The sequence below is a fragment of the Lithobates pipiens genome, unplaced genomic scaffold, assembly GCF_037356315.1.
Source record: "Lithobates pipiens isolate NorthernLeopardFrog02 unplaced genomic scaffold, aLitPip1_a1.2 Scaffold_11, whole genome shotgun sequence".
Classification (NCBI taxonomy): Eukaryota; Metazoa; Chordata; class Amphibia; order Anura; family Ranidae; genus Lithobates; species Lithobates pipiens.
This window is the reverse complement of record NW_027507696.1, coordinates 9,277,054-9,296,305: the sequence shown is the minus strand read 5'-3', so window position 1 is coordinate 9,296,305 and position 19,252 is coordinate 9,277,054. Positions and strand designations below refer to the sequence as shown.

Genomic DNA, 19,252 nt, shown 5'->3' with positions numbered 1-19,252 from the left:
ATATCCTTATTTAGGTGGGCAGCTGGGGGACAGTAAAACTGCACCTCATCTGCCTGCTTTTACTGCCCCCTGGCTGCCTGTGTGAACGAGTACATGCGTTTCTCAGTATATCACAGTGGAGTAGGAAAATACCTCTTCTTCAGTATGTTTTCCCTGCTGTGAGCTGGCCAGTAATGCAGCGTGGTGTTGTAGAGGGCAGGTTCTGAACATAGTTTGTGAGGGTGCTGGGCTATGGATCCACCACTCCTGGCCAATCTTGTAAATTCAGCAAACCAAAAGCATGCGTGTATCATCAGGGCTGGTGCAAGGATTGTTGACACCCTAGGCGCACCTTCATTTTGCCGCCCCCATTGGCTCCACCCCTGACTCCACCCCCTTTGCCCTGCCCATGTGGCAGAAGGCGCCGCTATGCAGGAAGCATTGGCTCTGCTTCCTCTAGTGCTGGCTCCAGTGCTGTGCTGCACCTCTAATTACACTACCAGTCGGACTGAGCTAGTTACATACTGCAGCTTGCAGAGCATGCAAACCCGGAGGGAAACCGGCAGCCTGGGCGCCCCTAGGCAGCAGTGCGCCCTAGGCGGCTGCCTAGTTTGCCTAGTGGTAGCACCGGCCCTGTGTATCTTGATATGTAATGTATAAGTTGGTTCCCCATGTTGGTTGTATTTACTGATTTTCACTTTGGCATGCAATTGTTGCTCTTTTCTTTCTGTAGCAGAGGAGTGATCCTTTAAATAAGCAGCAAAGTTACTTTTTTCGGCATTCATGTGATTGTGGCCTTTAATGTCACACCGATTTTCTTTCGCTGGCGGGGGTCGCCAGCATAAAAGTTTTGAAATGCCGGCCCCCCTCGCGCAGCAGGTCTGATATCTGGTGCCGGATCACCGGCGATGTTCTCTGTAAACGCTGTAATGCGATCTTTCTGCTGTGACAAAGGCATTTTATTACGGCCACAAAGACGCTTTTGTGCTTTTACTTCATCGCACTGAAAACATACAAATCTTATGGTAACGTCCGACATGACATAGGTGTCTGTAGTTCACAGTACTGCGTCGCTGGGCATTACGCTTTACGACATCAGATTTTCAGGGGTGTTTATCGCGTTCTCTCCCCCAGTAACGCTCTATACAAGTATGCTTTCAGATCTCTATCTATGGGAAAACAATCTCCTCTGGTGCAGAGACTGATGTAAATAGTTCAGTGTCCTCTGTGCAAGAATATGGCAGAGCTATATAAATATATAATAGCGAGCGACTGTGGTGGGGACAGTAGAGTGTAAGCTCCTTTGGGGCAGAGAAGGATGTGAATAATAGTGTTCTCTGTGCAGCACTACAGAATATTTCACAGCTATATAAATGTATGATAATAATAATAGTGTGTGACTATGGTGGGACATTAGAGTGTAAGCTCCTCTGGTGCAAAGACTGATGTAAACGGCCCAGTGTACTTTGTACAGAAAACGTCAGAGCTGTATAATAATACTGTGCAACTCTGGTGGGGAGATTAGAGAAAAACAGGATTGCTAGGAGAAAATAAAAGGAAAGCACTAATGCAGCCAATCACATCTAAGAATTGGAGTTTGGAGCTGCAGAGATTGGGGGAGAAGGTGCAGCTCTTAGACCCCATACACACTATACAACTTTTGTTGTCTGCTTTCCGTGTGTCTGATTTACCAAAACCATGTAGTGCAAGGGCCTGCCTGATTGCATACAAATTGAAACTGTTATGCCGCGTACACACGATCGGACTATCCGGTAGACTTAGTCCGGACAATTCGATCGTGTATGTGTGGGCTCCAGCGGACTTTTTCTTCCCAAAAGTCTGGCGGACTTAGAAGACTGGCTTCAAAATTGTCCGCCGGACTCGGCTTTTAGCGGACATTCCGGTCGTCTGTGTGCTAGTCCGGCGGACTAAAACCGACGCTAGGGCAGCTATTGGCTATGAACTTCCTTATTCTATGTCATCACTTTCGAATCCGCCGGACTTTTGGAGTGATCGCGTGTGGCCATTGCCAAGTCCGTTCGCTTGAAAGTCCGGCGGACCTCAGCTGCAAAGTCTGTCGGATTGTCCGCCGGATAGTCCGATTGTGTGTACGCGGCATTAGGGTGCTTTCACACCGAGGCGTTGGCGGTAAAGCACTGATATTTTTAGCGGTGCTTTACCGTAGTTTTAGCGGCGCTATTCGGCCGCTAGCGGGGCGCTTTTAACCCCCCCCCCCCCACTAGCAGCCAAAAAAGGGTTAAAACCGGCTGCAGTGGCGTTTTGCCGGCGGTTCTGCGGCGCTGCCCCATTGAATTCAGTGGGCAGGGGTGCTTTAGGAGAGGCACTTTACAGGCGCTATGCAGGCCCTATTTTTAGTGCTGTAGTGCCTGTAAAGCGCCTCAATGTGAAAGCAGTCTATATAGGTTTGACCTCATATTATATGGTTTTGGTAAATCTGAAGGAAAAAAATCTGTAGAAAATTGTATAGTGTGTATCCAGTTTAGAGAGACAAATTACATTTCTCAGCTTCCTTCCTTTACTGTTCTCACTGTCTGGTATTGCAGGCAGTATCTGTGCGAAGTCAAGCATTTGGATGGAGTGTGGCGCCTATTAGCGGCTCTTTCATTTAACCTCCTGTGTAGGGATGAGCTCAGGCTTGCTCGCATGGAACACGCGCAGAGCCCGCCAGGAAGTGAGCGCAGCGCTGCGCTAGTCACAGGCAGTGAGACATTGCCCGATCTCGGCAGCCACACAACGAGGCAATGTCTCACTGCCTGTGATTAGCGCAGCGCTGCGCCCCCTTCCTGGCGGGCTCTGCACGTGTTCCATGCGAACACGCCTGAGCTCATCCCTACTCCTGTGTGTATTTTGCCAAACACGAGAGTGAATGGCAACAACATCTGGTGAGCTTGTTTCCTAAGAGCCGGTTCACACAGGGGTGACTTGTCGGGCGACTTAGCCGCCTGACAAGTCGCGTCCCCCTTTGTGCAATGGAACCATTCTAATCAGAGCGACTCAAGTCGCTCCGACTTAGAAAAAAGGTTCCTGTACGACTTTTGGGGCGACTTGAGGCTACTTGCATTGACTTCTATACAGAAGTCGTTTTGCAAGTCGCCGCAGTGGTCGCCTGAGGCAGTTGCGCTGCAAGTCGTGCCGCCTCAGTGTGAACCGGACCTTAGGGAGCGGAAGTAGCGCTTATCACTCTGGTGAAGGCATCGGTGATTGAACATCAGTTTTTTTTTGCGCTCAACTTTTCACATTCAGGCTGGGTTCACATTGCAGCGATGCGGGAACGCCGCGAATCCGCTGCGGGTTCCCGCATCGCATACCTCCCGGTGGCAGTTCACACTGCCCTAAGCGAACTGCTGGGAGTGTCAGTGAAACGTTAATAACACCCCCAGATCAGTTCGCATATCGCAGTGCGATCTGCAAACTGGGACAGGATTCGGATCGCATGGTGTGAACACCCATGCGATCCGATTCTGCTGCGGACCAGTGCGAGTTTGGGCCGGGTGCGATGCGAATTCAGCCATACTATCTGTATGGCTGAACTCGCACCGCACAGAGATCGGATGTGATTTGCACTGCAGTGCGGTGCAAATCACAACCGATCTCATACACCGCAGCAGTGTGAACCCAGCCTTAAAGCGGAGGTCCACCCTAAAGTGGACCTTCCGCTCATCGGAACCCTCCCCCCCTCCGGCGCCACAATTGGCACCTTTCAGGGGGGAGGGGGGTGCAGGTACCTGTACAGTACAGGTATCTGCACCCACTTCCGGGATAGCTCTCTGCGGAAAGGGGCGTAGATTACGCCCCTTTCCGAAAGTCCCCCGCTGCCTGCTGGGAAACACACAGATCCCAGAGACAGCGGGGTCCATCCTTATTGCGCAGCGCGACTCGCTCAACAGCAATAGGGAACCGGGAAATGAAGCCGAAAGGCTCCACTTCCTGATTCCCATACCCAAGATGGCGGCGGCAGCACCCGAGAGACGATCTAGAGATCGGCTTTGGGTGCCGACATCGCGGGCGCGCTGGACAGGTAAGTGTCACTATTTTAAAAGTCAGCAGCTGCAGTATTTGTAGCTGCTGGCTTTTAAAAAAAAAAAAAAAACGCGGAGTCCCGGAGGACTCCCGCTTTAAGAGGACCGTCGTTCATGTTCTGTGAGGAATTGCACGATATTCTCGCACTTTTTTTTTCATTTCAATTTATTGACATTAATATTATGTTTTATGGACACATTTATATATGTTCTGATTCCTCTTGTACCAAATTGTAATGTAACTGTAATGTCTGCCCTCATGTTGTAAAGCGCTGAGCAAACTGTTGGCGCTATATAAAACCTGTATAATAATATAATAATAATAATATGTTAATTCATTTAAATATTTTTTGAGTGCTACTCTGAAAAATTATATAATTGTATCTTTTCACCTGTTGGCGTATAATTATAGTAGTATTTAAAAATACAATCCCCCCCCCCCCCCCCAGAAATGTTGTGTTCTTGAATTTCAGGAACTTCTTTTGTGTGTATGTGTTTTAGTCCAGAGCAAGGCTTTAAGCGGTCTTATGTCTTATAGTAACGACTGTGTCCTACTCGGTGAGTAGTCATATGACAGGAGTAAGGCCGGCTAGAGTCACTGTTAATTTCAATGTCGATTCACTAGCAGGGACTGGGCCGTGACGCATGAAGAGAGAAAGGAAGTGCAGCATTGAAACGGGAAGTGGTTGTTGCTGTCGTGAGGCTGTTGGTTTTCTTTGGTGGTGGCACGCTAACCGCAATCTCCAGGGTTTGGCGTGGGCGGGTGTGAGAGCTGCAGAAGTTGTTGACTAAAAATGCTGACGCCTTCCTTTACAATCTGCAGTCATTCTGTGTCACCAGTGTAAAGTCATGCAAGCATCTGATTAAAATATGGTCCCGTCAGCATTAAATAGAACCAAAATTCAGCTGAATTTTTTAAACAAATCTTATAATAGAAAAAAAAGTGCAGCGCTTAACCAATAAAAATTACTGTGACCATTGAAAAGGTGCAAAGAAAGAATACCAAAAAAAAAAATTGTGAAAACGAATACACAAAAATTGTTAAAGCGGGAGTCCGCCGTTTTTTTTTTTTTTTTTAAAGCCAGCAGCTACAAATACAGCAGCTGCTGACTTTTAAAATAAGGACACTTACCCGCCCAGCGCGCCCGCGATGTCGGCAAACCGAAGCCGATCTCTCGATCGTCACTCGGGTGCTGCCGCCGCCATCTTGGGTATGGGAATCAGGAAGTGGAGCCTTTCGGCTTCATTTCCCGGTTCCCTACTGCGCATGCGCAAGTCGCGCTGCGCAATAAGGATGGACCCGCTGCCTCTGGGATCTGTGTGTTTCCCAGCAGGCAGCGGGGGACTTTCGGAAAGGGGTGTAGATCTACGCCCCTTTCCGCAGATAGCTAACCCGGAAGTGGGTGCAGTTACCTGGATTATCCAGGTAACTGCACCCCCCTCCCCCCTGAAAGGTGCCAATTGTGGCGCCGGAGGGGGGGAGGATTCCAATGAGCGGAAGGTCCACTTTAGGGTGGACCTCCGCTTTAAAGATGAATCAAAAAATATAAATTCAAGTGTCCATATATAAATGCATACAAAAAAATATGTAAAATATCAATTCAAGTGTCCATATATGAATACAAAAAATATATAAAATGTCCAGTGTATGTGTAATAATAATTGAAACTTGATTGTTCAATCAAATTGTATTTGACCACGTGGACCCGTCACCTCTAAACACCACTATTAGATGGAGGCTTACCAGATCCACAGTGACCCCCCCTATTAGGGGAGGTCAAACTGCGCGAATTTGATCTCAGATCCCATAGACGTCCAGATACCCAGATGACGGAGATTATCCCGATCTTTCGGATTTGTCTCGCAACCTTCGGATTCGCACAACTGCTCTCAGCAGGCCTCCAAACGAAGTGTCACCATAAGAAAACAAAAATGCGCCAAATCGTGTGATATGGTTTCAACAAAAATTTATTAGAGCCCGAATGCTCAAGCGCACATAAAACGACTCCACCGAGTCATAGGAAAAATGTACAAGTGCCGTTTAAAAACAAACAGAAATGCTAGCAAAAAACTCCTAAACAAGAGTTTGTATTGCGATCGCATATGCGCAATGGGTGTGAGCGTGGCTACCCGACGATCGTTTCGTCTAAAGGTCTGACGTCATCAGGGGGTGAACAAATCTTACTTGATCTAAAAGTAGTATTCAATGGGTACCCATGTGCAAAAGTATTCTACATTAATTGCCATGCAACCAACAGATAGCCAGCCTATTGCCTCTCAATGTATTTGCGTCTTTTCCTGGAAAAGTATACTAGCTATGAAACAATGAGCCATACTTATGGCCACCCACCCTCTGGAAAGCAGTGGGCAAAAGACTGAAACTTTCCCTCTTTGCAAATCGGTTCTTCTTTGTGTTCCGCGGTCATCAGATATGACCTGTGCTCAGCCTCTCTTTTTGTCCTAGAAGGGTCGTACAAACATTTTAGCACACCAAGACAAAAGGGCGTGTGCCAGGATCTTGTCTTGCATACTAAAGGTGCACAATTGTTGTGCCACAAACGTGAACGTAGTGGCATACTACGAGGAATTTCAGCTCTTGAGCGCCACCCTTTGGGCCCCTTCTGCTAATTTCGTGATTGGTGAGCATTGATTCCGAGCAGGTGTGTTTGTACTTTCAACTTTTTTTGTGATGGATTTGTGTACTGACCATACAAAAATCAGACGTCAAACCATTGTCCGCCAAAAATTTACTAGTCTGTCGTCCAACATTTTGTTACCCGAAAGTTGGACAACGATTGTGAAAAGGAGCGTACTAACAGTAAGATTTTAGGAGAACAGTCTGTCAACAGACAATCCCCTGCCAACAATCATACTGTGTGTATGGGGCTATAGTTAACGCTTACAGGTGCGGTTGAGCGCAGATGCGTTTCTGCGTGTAAGGCAAGCCTATTCATTTGAATTGGCTGCTCTATACGCAAGAAATAAGGAAAAGAAGTCCCTTACTTTTCCAAAACCGCACTGTATTGAATTGCATGGTTTGGCATGCGCGTTTGCATCTGCATGGGGTGTCGTTGACATCGCGATGCATCTGCTAAATGGTAGTGCATTTCTCTGCGTGTCAGGAAAGCATGAGGTTTTTGTGCTTGTTCCTGACATGCAAAGGTCTGAAGCTAGTGTTAATAATTGTTTTGTTTTTGGTGCTACTAGACTTTCTTTTCTTATATAATTTCATTTTTTTTTTTTTTTTATTGATTACTTAAAGCGGAGCTCCACCTTAAAAAAAATTATTAAAAGCCAGCAGCTACAAAGTCTGCAGCTGCTGACTGTTAAAAAATAAAAAAAATGGACACTTACCTGTCCAAGGTGCCCGCGATGTCGAGCCGAAAGGCTCCATTTCCTCCATTTCCTGATTCCAATACCCAAGATGGCGGCGGCAGCACCCGAGAGACGATCTAGAGATCGGCTTCGGGTGCCGACATCGCGGGCGCGCTGGGCGGGTAAGTGTCACTATTTTAAAAGTCAGCAGCTGCAGTATTTGTAGCTGCTGGCTTTTAAAAAAAAAAAAAAACGCGGAGTCCCGGCGGACTCCCGCTTTAAATTTATTTAGATTGCTTTTATGTACTGTATCAGTGATTTTTGGAAAGCTGTAGTCCCGGCTTTTGTTAAAGGGGCATGGCCAAAAAAGGTCTGCTGATTGGCATCTGATCAGCGCTGTCAGCCAATGGCTGAGAGCCCTGACCGGTGTGTTCTGGGGTAGCGTCCCCCTGTCAGAATACAATAGCTCAGCGGGGGAGATAGCTGTACTAACATTGGATCGGATCTCCTCTCAAGCTCTTCAGTTTTTTTTTGTTTTGTTTTTTTAGTTCAGTCCACTGGGTTGAACAAACAAAAACTGATAGCGTGTATTATTATTATTATACAGGATTTATATAGCTCCAACAGTTTGCGCAGCGCTTTACAACATGGTTCCAGGCTTTGGACACAATGAAAGACCCTGTGAAATGCATTATTATGATCTCTTAAAACCTGAGCAGGCTTATTTATGTTTACCTTTATATTTTTACATTTCTGGAAAGTTAGCCTAAGGGCCGGTTCACACTGCGACGCGAGGCGAGGCGACACGGCTCGCCTCGCCTCGCTCCCGCAAGTCGCCCCCATTCAGTACTATGGAACCGTTCTGAGAGGAGCGACTCGAGTCGCTCCGACTCAGAAAAAAGGTTCCTGTACTACTTCGGGGCGACTTCGGGGGCGACTTGCATTGACTTCTATGCAGAAGTCCTCTGCAAGTCGCCGCTGAGCTCCCCGCAAGTCGCGGCGAGGTAAGTCGGAGACGCCTCGCCGCGGCTCGCTGTGTGAACCGGCCCTAACATAAAAAGTATTTTTTTTTTTAAATGTCTGAATGTAGAACCAAAATGAACAAAATCCCTTTGACTTGATTGTCTTGTCCGGAATTGCAGGAGGGTTTTTTTTTTGTAATGAAGCCATACCAGCGTCAGAGAAGGCACTACAAATCTGTCTGGATGCGGTCATAGATCTATAAACCAGAACAAATGAATCTGCAGATGCCAGCGATTTCCGGGTTGCCTGCTCCTTTTTTCATAAAGCATCGGGCTAGGTTTAGTTGGGGTAATATTCGGTGTCTGTGACGACTTAACAAAGCCTAATTCCTGCCAGGACCCCTGTGAGGAGGCATCTGTAAGAAATTCCCTTCTCTTTCCCCCCAGCAGGATGTGCTTGTCCTGCACTAAGTGGCGGACATCCAAGGCCTTTCCCCATCACATTCCTCTCATGCCTCCAGCGACGCAGAGCTTTGGTAGAGTCAGCGCCGGATCCTCGCAGAGGCAGTATGGCCAGGATAAAAGTTGAACAAAGTTTACAGTGTACTCAGGTTCACCAGACAAGGGAAATCCTCAGAAGTTATCTAAGTTCTGCTGTAACTGTAAAAATACAACTTCTAGTGAACCCTGCGAGGCTGCATTATCTCAGCGTGAGCGCCACATTGTCATGTTTACAACATACCTATGTATAGCTTGTTGGACATTTTTTTTTTTTCCTGCTATGTGTGTAATGAAATGTAGCCTGTCCTAAGCTTTAAAAAAAAATCTGTGATCAAAGGCGCCAAGATTTCCAGCTCTGAAAATTGGAGGCTCCATTGTGCACAGTGACATGTAGGGGTGCAACGGATCAAAAAACTCACAGATTGGATCGTTCCTCGGATCAGAGTCACGGATCGGATCATTTTTTTCGGATCAGCAAATAATAATTGAATTTGCAAAAACCTGTGAAAATGCCACCACCATATAGTCCCCACTGCAATATACATCTCCCCCACTGTAATATCCGTGTCATCTCCCCCAATGTAATATTGGCTGACCATGGATGGGTATGGCTGGGTATTGGCAGGGTAAGTATTGGCAGGGTATTGCAGAATATTGGCAGGATAAGTATTGGCAGGGTAAGTATTGCAGAGTATTGGCAGGGTATGTATTGCAGAGTATTGGCAGGGTAAGTATTGCAGAGTATTGGCAGGGTATGTATTGCAGAGTATTGGCAGGGTATGCATTGCAGAGTATTGGCAGGGTATATATTTCAGAGTATTGGCAGGGTATGTAGTGCAGAGTATTGGCAGGGTAAGTATTGCAGAGTATTGGCAGGGTAAGTATTGCAGAGTATTGGCAGGGTATGTATTGCAGAGTATTGGCAGGGTATGTATTGCAGAGTATTGGCAGGGTATGTATTGCAGAGTATTGGCGGGGTATGTATTGCAGATTATTGGCGGGGTATGTATTGCAGATTATTGGCGGGGTATGTATTGCAGATTATTGGCGGGGTATGTATTGCAGATTATTGGCGGGGTATGTATTGCAGAGTATTTGCAGGGTATGTATTGCAGATTATTGGCAGGGAATGTATTGCAGATTATTGGCGGGGTATGTATTGCAGATTATTGGCGGGGTATGTATTGCAGAGTATTGGCAGGGTATGTATTGCAGAGTATTGGCAGGGTATGTATTGCAGAGTATTGGCAGGGAATGTATTGCAGATTATTGGTGGGGTATGTATTGCAGATTATTGGCGGGGTATGTATTGCAGATTATTGGCGGGGTATGTATTGCAGATTATTGGCGGGGTATGTATTGCAGATTATTGGCAGGGAATGTATTGCAGATTATTGGCGGGGTATGTATTGCAGATTATTGGCGGGGTATGTATTTCAGAGTATTGGCAGGGTATGTATTGCAGAGTATTGGCAGGGTATGTATTGCAGAGTATTGGCAGGGTATGTATTGCAGAGTATTGGCAGGGTATGTATTGCAGAGTATTGGCGGGGTATGTATTGCAGAGTATTGGCGGGGTATGTATTGCAGAGTATTGGCGGGGTATGTATTGCAGATTATTGGCGGGGTATGTATTGCAGATTATTGGCGGGGTATGTATTGCAGAGTATTGGCGGGGAATGTATTGCAGAGTATTGGCAGGGTATGTATTGCAGATTATTGGCGGGGAATGTATTGCAGATTATTGGCGGGGTATGTATTGCAGATTATTGGCGGGGTATGTATTGCAGATTATTGGCGGGGTATGTATTGCAGAGTATTGGCGGGGTATGTATTGCAGATTATTGGCGGGGAATGTATTGCAGATTATTGGCGGGGTATGTATTGCAGATTATTGGCGGGGTATGTATTGCAGAGTATTGGCGGGGTATGTATTGCAGATTATTGGCGGGGTATGTATTGCAGATTATTGGCGGGGTATGTATTGCAGAGTATTTGCAGGGTATGTATTGCAGATTATTGGCAGGGAATGTATTGCAGATTATTGGCGGGGTATGTATTGCAGATTATTGGCGGGGTATGTATTGCAGAGTATTGGCAGGGTATGTATTGCAGAGTATTGGCAGGGTATGTATTGCAGAGTATTGGCAGGGAATGTATTGCAGATTATTGGTGGGGTATGTATTGCAGATTATTGGCGGGGTATGTATTGCAGATTATTGGCGGGGTATGTATTGCAGATTATTGGCGGGGTATGTATTGCAGATTATTGGCAGGGAATGTATTGCAGATTATTGGCGGGGTATGTATTGCAGATTATTGGCGGGGTATGTATTTCAGAGTATTGGCAGGGTATGTATTGCAGAGTATTGGCAGGGTATGTATTGCAGAGTATTGGCAGGGTATGTATTGCAGAGTATTGGCAGGGTATGTATTGCAGAGTATTGGCGGGGTATGTATTGCAGAGTATTGGCGGGGTATGTATTGCAGAGTATTGGCGGGGTATGTATTGCAGATTATTGGCGGGGTATGTATTGCAGATTATTGGCGGGGTATGTATTGCAGAGTATTGGCGGGGAATGTATTGCAGAGTATTGGCAGGGTATGTATTGCAGATTATTGGCGGGGAATGTATTGCAGATTATTGGCGGGGTATGTATTGCAGATTATTGGCGGGGTATGTATTGCAGATTATTGGCGGGGTATGTATTGCAGAGTATTGGCGGGGTATGTATTGCAGATTATTGGCGGGGAATGTATTGCAGATTATTGGCGGGGTATGTATTGCAGATTATTGGCGGGGTATGTATTGCAGATTATTGGCGGGGTATGTATTGCAGATTATTGGCGGGGTATGTATTGCAGAGTATTGGCAGGGTATGTATTGCAGAGTATTGGCGGGGTATGTATTGCAGATTATTGGCGGGGTATGTATTGCAGATTATTGGCGGGGTATGTATTGCAGATTATTGGCGGGGTATGTATTGCAGATTATTGGCGGGGTATGTATTGCAGATTATTGGCGGGGTATGTATTGCAGAGTATTGGCGGGGTATGTATTGCAGAGTATTGGCGGGGTATGTATTGCAGATTATTGGCGGGGTATGTATTGCAGAGTATTGGCGGGGTATGTATTGCAGAGTATTGGCGGGGTATGTATTGCAGAGTATTGGCGGGGTATGTATTGCAGAGTATTGGCGGGGTATGTATTGCAGAGTATTGGCGGGGTATGTATTGCAGAGTATTGGCAGGGTATGTATTGCAGAGTATTGGCAGGGTATGTATTGCAGAGTATTGGCAGGGTATGTATTGCAGAGTATTGGCAGGGTATGTATTGCAGAGTATTGGCAGGGTAAGAATTGCAGAGTATTGTCAGGGTATTGCTGGGATGGCTGTGGCTGCCATCCGATTTCTCCCCTCCACTGTACAGATCAGTACAGAGAAGGGAGAGAGGAACCGGCTTTGTTTACAGGTGATCGCTCCATCACGGAGCGATCACATTGTAAACGCCGACAGGTGTACCAAGATGGCCACCGCTCCCGAACTAGGCCGAAGCCGCTGCCTTTCTTAAGGCCGAGACAGCGGATCGCGGCGTGTGCCGATCCGAGCGGGGTGACCCGTTTAGATCGTGGATCGGTGCCGATCCGTTGCACCCCTAGTGAGATGAGAATGCTTTTGTCAGCTAGGAAGGACAGGAAGTCATCTGTGTGTAGGGAAGTCTCTTCTCCTTAGGATCAAGACTTTCACTTCAGAAAATCAGAAACTTTTACTCTAACATGGAAATATTCTTCTTTGCTTTGTATCATCCGTACTTCAATATGTCTACTTTTATTTCTGGTATCACATAATTTGTCTTATATTCTGTACATGTAATTTATTTTAACATAAAATAAACATTTTTGAACGGGAAATAATAATAAAAAATAAAAAAATTTAAATAAATTGGTATCTAAAATCAAAAATTCAGGTTTTTCTTGTGGATGAAGTTGGAAGGGTTATGCAGGCCATACACGGTCGAATTTCGAACTAATTTTCTTTTCAAAATCAGAATTTTATTTTTTATTTTTTTTGTGATCCGATGGCGCCACCATTGATTTTTAGAAATTCGGCTGACCAAGCCTTCAATTTCACCTCATGTTGCTACAGAAAAGAATTTTCGTGGCCGGGAATCTTCTTTTCTCTCCGTAAATTTTCTTTTCTTATTACATTTCTCGCACGATTCTCCCATCATTGATTAGAAAATCGTTCGTTTTTCAAAAAATTTCCAACATGTCCGATTCCTCAAATTTTATTTCCAACACGAAAATCGGCTGTTGCTACAGCCCCACTACTAATGGTGCGAAATTCATAGGAAAATTCTTAGATACGATTTTCGAAAAAGAAAATTCTTTCGAAATTCGAACCGTGTATGGCCGGCATTAGACATCTTGTCAGGAGAGAAAGAACGTGATAGAAAGTCCACTAATACAGAATTTGAGGGTAAACATTCACACCTCCCAACACTTTGAGATGGAAATGAGGGACACCTACTAACAAATGTATGTAGGCATAGGGCACGCCCCCCTGCCACACCCCCTTAAAGGAGGATTAACCAAAAAAAAAAAAAGGGGTTAATTAAATCCACAAGGACTTTTTTTTTTGTTACCACTACTATTCCTTTTATATTGGCTTTTAAAATGTACAAATGCAGCCATTTAGGAATTGGATGAAAGGTTTAGCGCTGGGAAACACTTTTTGAACGATAAAAATGCATTTTATATACAACTCTTTAGAACAGACCAAAATGAGGGATAAATGAGGGGGAAAGAGGGACAGAGGGACATTGCTCCAAATCAGGGACAGTCCCTCGAAATCGGGGACAGTTGGGAGCTATGAACATCTGTTCCAGTCATCTCTGTCTCTTGATCAGTTCACGATTTCTTTCAGTCAGCTGACATTTTTATATTTATGCTTTTTAATAATCCATACACAACGCTCCATTTATTTTCTACATTTATTTATTTTCAAGGCTGGGTAATATGCTGGCGGTTGAATGGAGCCGGAACATTTTGTTTCCTGTGTTGTGAATGTTGGTTTTTTCTCTTTGACCCGTATGGTTTTTGAGTCAGTGCATCATAAGTGACCAATGCAAACGATTGTCCTCTTCTGCCACACAGCCGTGCAGGAGGAGCGCCAGCGGGGAAAAGACAGAAACGAGAATGACGTGGAATGTTCAAGTAGTGCTAATGAAGATATGCCCGTAGAAAAGATTCTGGAGGCGGAACTGGCCGTGGAGCCAAAGACCGAAACTTACATCGAAGCCAACATGGGCCTCGCCCCCAATTCTGTAAGTACTTGTTACCGATACTCTATATGTGAACGGCCTAAAAGCCATTACAGGAAATATGGGGCAGTCTTAACCAACTCTCAGCTCTCTAATGCCCCTTTCACACTGGGGCGGTGCGGCCGTCGGCGGTAAAGTGCTGCTATTTTTAGCGGCGCTTTAGCGGCGGTCTGCGGGCGCTAGGGGGGCAGTTTTAATCCCCGCTAGTGGCCGAAAAAGGGTTAAAACCGCCCGCAAAGCGCCGCTGCAGCAGCGCTTTGCCGGCGGTATTGCCACGCTGTCCCATTGATTTCAATGGGCAGGAGCGGTTTAGGAGCGGTGAATACACCGCTCCTTCACCGCTCCAAAGATGCGGCTAGCAGGACTTTTTTCACCGTCCTGCCAGCGCACCGCTCCAGTGTGAAAGCCCTCCGGCTTTCACACTGGAGTGAAAGGGGCCGTTTTTTTCAGGCGCTACACAGGTGCTATTTTAGCGCTGTAACGCCTGAAAACCGCCCCAGTGTGAAAGGGGCCTAACAGTTGCAGAACTGCAAGCCCCGGTATGACATGGCAGTGACTTCCTGCTGTAGAGAAGTGCTCTTTATTACTAGCTGATAATTACAAGTGGTACTGCAAGTAATTTGTATTGAATGGGAAGGCTATATTCTCAGTGGGGGTCACTGGTCGCTAATGAATGGATAGGATACATTCGTAGTGAAGTCATTAGTGCCTGGTGTATGAGTAGGATGCATTCTTAGTGACGTCACTGGTCTCTAGTGGATGAATAGCCTGTATTTACAGTGATAAGACTTGTTTCTAGTAAACGAACAGGCTTCATTCTTATTAACCCCTTGCCGCCGAGCTTACGCAGACTTCCGTACTCAGCTTCCCGGGGGTTATACCGGGATGATGCCCGCACCTGCAGGCATCATCCCTGTACCGTTTTTTAGAGCGGGCGATTGGCTTTCCAGCCATAACAACCGATGCGGTTAAAAGCTAGGCTGTTATGCGGGAGGGTATGTCTCCCCCTTCCGCCGCTCTTACCGGGGCTCCCGTTCAATCGGGAGCACTGATGCACGATCCGATGCCTCTGGCGGCTAGGGAGGGACTGGAATGAAGCCGTAAGCGGCTTCATTCCAGTCTCCTAATTGTATCGTCATGACGTCGCTTCCGGTTTACTTGGCTGCCAATGGCGCCGGCTTTAAAAATATATACAGTATTCAGAATCACCGAAAACGGCGATTTGAATACCCCCGATCCCTCCATAAAGAGTACCTGTTACCACCTATTACTGTCACAAGGGATGTTTACATTCCTTGTGACAGCAATAAAAGTGATCAAAATTATAATTTTTTTTTTTTAAAACAATTTATTAATTTTAAAATAAATAAGAAAACATTTTTTTTTTAAAGCGCCCCCCCCCCCCCCCCCGGTCCAGCAAAGAAAACGCATACGGAAGTCGCGCCCGCATATGTAAACGGTGTTCAAATCACACATGTGAGGTATTGCCGCGATCGTCAGAGCGAGAGCAATAATTCTAGCACTAGACCTCCTCTGTAACTCTAACCTGTTAACCGGAAAAAAAAATTAAAGCGTCGTCTATTGAGATTTTTAGGTACTGTAGTTTGTCGTCATTCCACGAGTGCGTGCGATTATAAAGCGTGACATGTTTGGTATCTATTTACGCGGCGTAACATTATCTTTCACATTAAAATTGGCCTAATTTTACTGTTTCGTTCTTTTAAAATTCATGAAAGTGTCCCTTTTCCCAAAAAGTTGCGTTTAAAACACCGCTGCGCAAATACCGCGTGACATAAAATATTGCAACAATTGCCGTTTTATTCTCTAGAGTCTCTGCTAAAAACATTTATATAATGTTTGGGGGTTCCAAGTAATTTTCTAGCAAAAAATATGGATCTTAACTTGTAAACACTAAATGTCAAAAATAGGCTTAGTCATGAAAGGGTTAATACGATCAGTCTCTAGTAAATACATAGGCTGCATTATTAGTGATGTCACTGGTTTCTAGTGAGTGGATAGGCTGCATTATTAGTGATGTCACTGGTTTCTAGTGAGTGGCTAGCCTGCATTATTAGTGATGTCGCTGGTCTCTAGTGAGTGGATAGGCTGCATTATTAGTGATGTCGCTGGTCTCTAGTGAGTGGATAGCCTGCATTATTAGTGATGTCACTGGTTTCTAGTGAGTGGATAGGCTACATTATTAGTGATGTCACTGGTTTCTAGTGAGTGGATAGGCTGCATTATTAGTGATGTCGCTGGTCTCTAGTGAGTGGATAGGCTGCATTATTAGTGATGTCGCTGGTTTCTAGTGAGTGGATAGGCTGCATTATTAGTGATGTCGCTGGTTTCTAGTGAGTGGATAGGCTGCATTATTAGTGATGTCGCTGGTTTCTAGTGAGTGGATAGGCTGCATTATTAGTGATGTCGCTGGTTTCTAGTGAGTGGATAGGCTGCATTATTAGTGATGTCGCTGGTCTCTAGTGAGTGGATAGGCTGCATTATTAGTGATGTCGCTGGTCTCTAGTGAGTGGATAGCCTGCATTATTAGTGATGTCGCTGGTTTCTAGTGAGTGGATAGGCTGCATTATTAGTGATGTCACTGGTTTCTAGTGAGTGGATAGGCTGCATTATTAGTGATGTCACTGGTCTCTAGTGAGTGGATAGGCTACATTATTAGTTATGTCACTGGTCTCTAGTGAGTGGATAGGCTGCATTATTAGTGATGTCACTGGTTTCTAGTGAGTGGATATGCTGCATTATTAGTGATGTCACTGGTCTCTAGTGAGTGGATAGGCTGCATTATGAGTGATGTCGCTGGTCTCTAGTGAGTGGATAGGCTGCATTATTAGTGATGTCACTGGTCTCTAGTGAGTGGATAGGCTGCATTATTAGTGATGTCACTGGTCTCTAGTGAGTGGATAGGCTGCATTATTAGTGATGTCACTGGTCTCTAGTGAGTGGATAGGCTGCATTATTAGTGATGTCGCTGGTCTCTAGTGAGTATATAGGCTCTATTCTCTGTGATTTTACTGGTCTATAGTGAGTGGATAACCTGCATTTTCTGTGATGTCAGCGGTCTCTAGTAATAAATATCCAGACCCCAGTGATGAAATAATGTATTGTAAGGAAGAGGTTGCTTTATAATTCTTTCTAATCAAAATACAACGTAGACAGAATCTGCAGCGACATTTGCTGGATGCCACAAGGACACGTAAAAAGGACTTTCAAATGTGCAAAATTTTCAGAAAAAAGGTTTAAAGGTTTTGCACAGGTTTTCAGGGAATGTAGCACAAGTCTATCAGTTTACAAGTGGTAGAAGCACACCCCCTAACTCCATATATCATTTCATGAGTGATTAAAAAACAGAAACGATATGCAGTGCTGATGAAATAAATTCTAGGTTTGTTCACTGATAATGTTCCCCAATATTCTCTTCCTGCAGCCTAGCGACCCCGTCACCAACATTTGCCAAGCCGCAGACAAGCAGCTCTTCACCTTGGTAGAATGGGCAAAGAGAATCCCCCACTTTTCAGAGCTGCCGCTGGATGATCAAGTAATACTGCTGAGAGCAGGTAAGTGCACATCGTCCTCTGCTCCCTGACAGCATGGCTCTAATTGCCTTTTCTTGCAGGCAGCCACCTTGTTTACATGAAATGACCTCATTGCTTCCTGTCAGTGACGTCACTAATGAAAGGATAGGCATATTCAGGGAACTAAATGACTCGGCTGATAATTTTGGGGTGGTCATGACGTTGTTCGCTTCCACCAGTACTGAAATCTGTGACATTATTAATCCTTCTCAGATGGGGAATAGTTAGAAACAAGTGTTTAGGAAACATGTTAAATTAATCACAGAAATCTTTAAGGCTGGATTCACATTTGTGAGGCGCATGAAAGCATGTTATGTCGTGTGTTAACCTGCGTTGAGGTGCCTAGCAAAACGAATGGCACTTGCAGTGCACCAGCGCTCGTTCCGTCACAGTGTGAATTTGGACTTAGTGATTATCCTCTAATCCCCTGCACAGCACCACTCAGACTGGGAGAGGGAGGACCAGCAAAAGGATAAGTAGTCTTCCTGGTCATGTGATGACCAGGAACAGGCTGACAGATGGAGAAAAAGGACATCATCAGTTTGCTGTTGCCCTTTCTTTTCTAATCACAAGCTTGGAGGTGACCAAGATGTAGTACACAACTGCAGTAGAGAAAAATGAGGTCACTGACTGGCGGGGCTGTGTAAATCCTGGGACATGCTAGACAATATTACAAACCCTTCAGCAGATAAAACCGCTCTTATGTGTGCAAGTTTGCCTAAAATTCAGTCTGAAGCCAGCTATAGATAGATTGAAATTCATCAGGAACCGGACGAACTTCGATGCATCTATGGGCAGGCTGGTTGTACTGAAGTTGATCCTTCGATCAACTTTAGTACAACCAGCCTGTTGGTTTTCTTTCTCCCGATCGCTTCCACCGCCGATATATAGCGACCAGCTGAGATCATTGTATTCTGTCGGTGTGGAAGGCTCCCTGCTGGCAGAACACAATAGCAGGAAAGAAGGGATTCCCCCGACAAAACTGACTGTGTTGATTTAAAGATCGAGCAATTGCATAATGTATGGCCTGCCTTAGGTAACGCTTCAAATTCCCTAAGGTTCAGGTAACCATTGTTTTAGTGCATCTGCATTATTTCTGCTGTTTAAATGGTATTTGTGACGGAACCGATCCCACACTCCGATTGAGTGCTTCCGTCATATACCACTTCCTCCCAGCCTGAATATAGATATCAGATATTCCAACCGCACAAAACAAGGCGACACTTGCTTAGCTGCTCAACATGGACTCATTTATTAGAACCAAAATGCCAAGTATTTATAATACAGTAGAAGACTAAAACCTAACCTAATTAGCATGAGTTAATTATCTAAATCAACACTCAGACTAGTTGACTGGGGGATAAGACTTTTTGGCTCCTAGCTCACTAACAATTCAGTTGCAGGTTAATTGGCACAAACAACAAAACAACAATAGGTGAAATACTCTTTAGAATCTGTGTCAAGCCAGACTAGACTCATTTACATTATACAAGACACAGACAGGTGGCTGGAGGTGATGATATTAGCATCTAAGAGTTTGTG

General features: G+C 45.3%; 1 protein-coding gene across 5 annotated transcripts in view; it reads left to right on the top strand.

Annotated features, from left to right (window-relative positions):
- RXRA (retinoid X receptor alpha) overlaps positions 1 to 19,252 on the top strand; it is a 348,429-nt gene that overhangs the window by 305,652 nt on the left and 23,525 nt on the right. For all 5 annotated transcript variants that reach the window (XM_077468460.1, XM_077468444.1, XM_077468453.1 and 2 more), the window contains 2 exons: positions 13,954 to 14,123; positions 17,563 to 17,692. In XM_077468460.1, the coding sequence (XP_077324586.1) occupies positions 13,954 to 14,123; positions 17,563 to 17,692 (300 nt within the window). The remainder of the gene's footprint in view (positions 1 to 13,953; positions 14,124 to 17,562; positions 17,693 to 19,252) is intronic.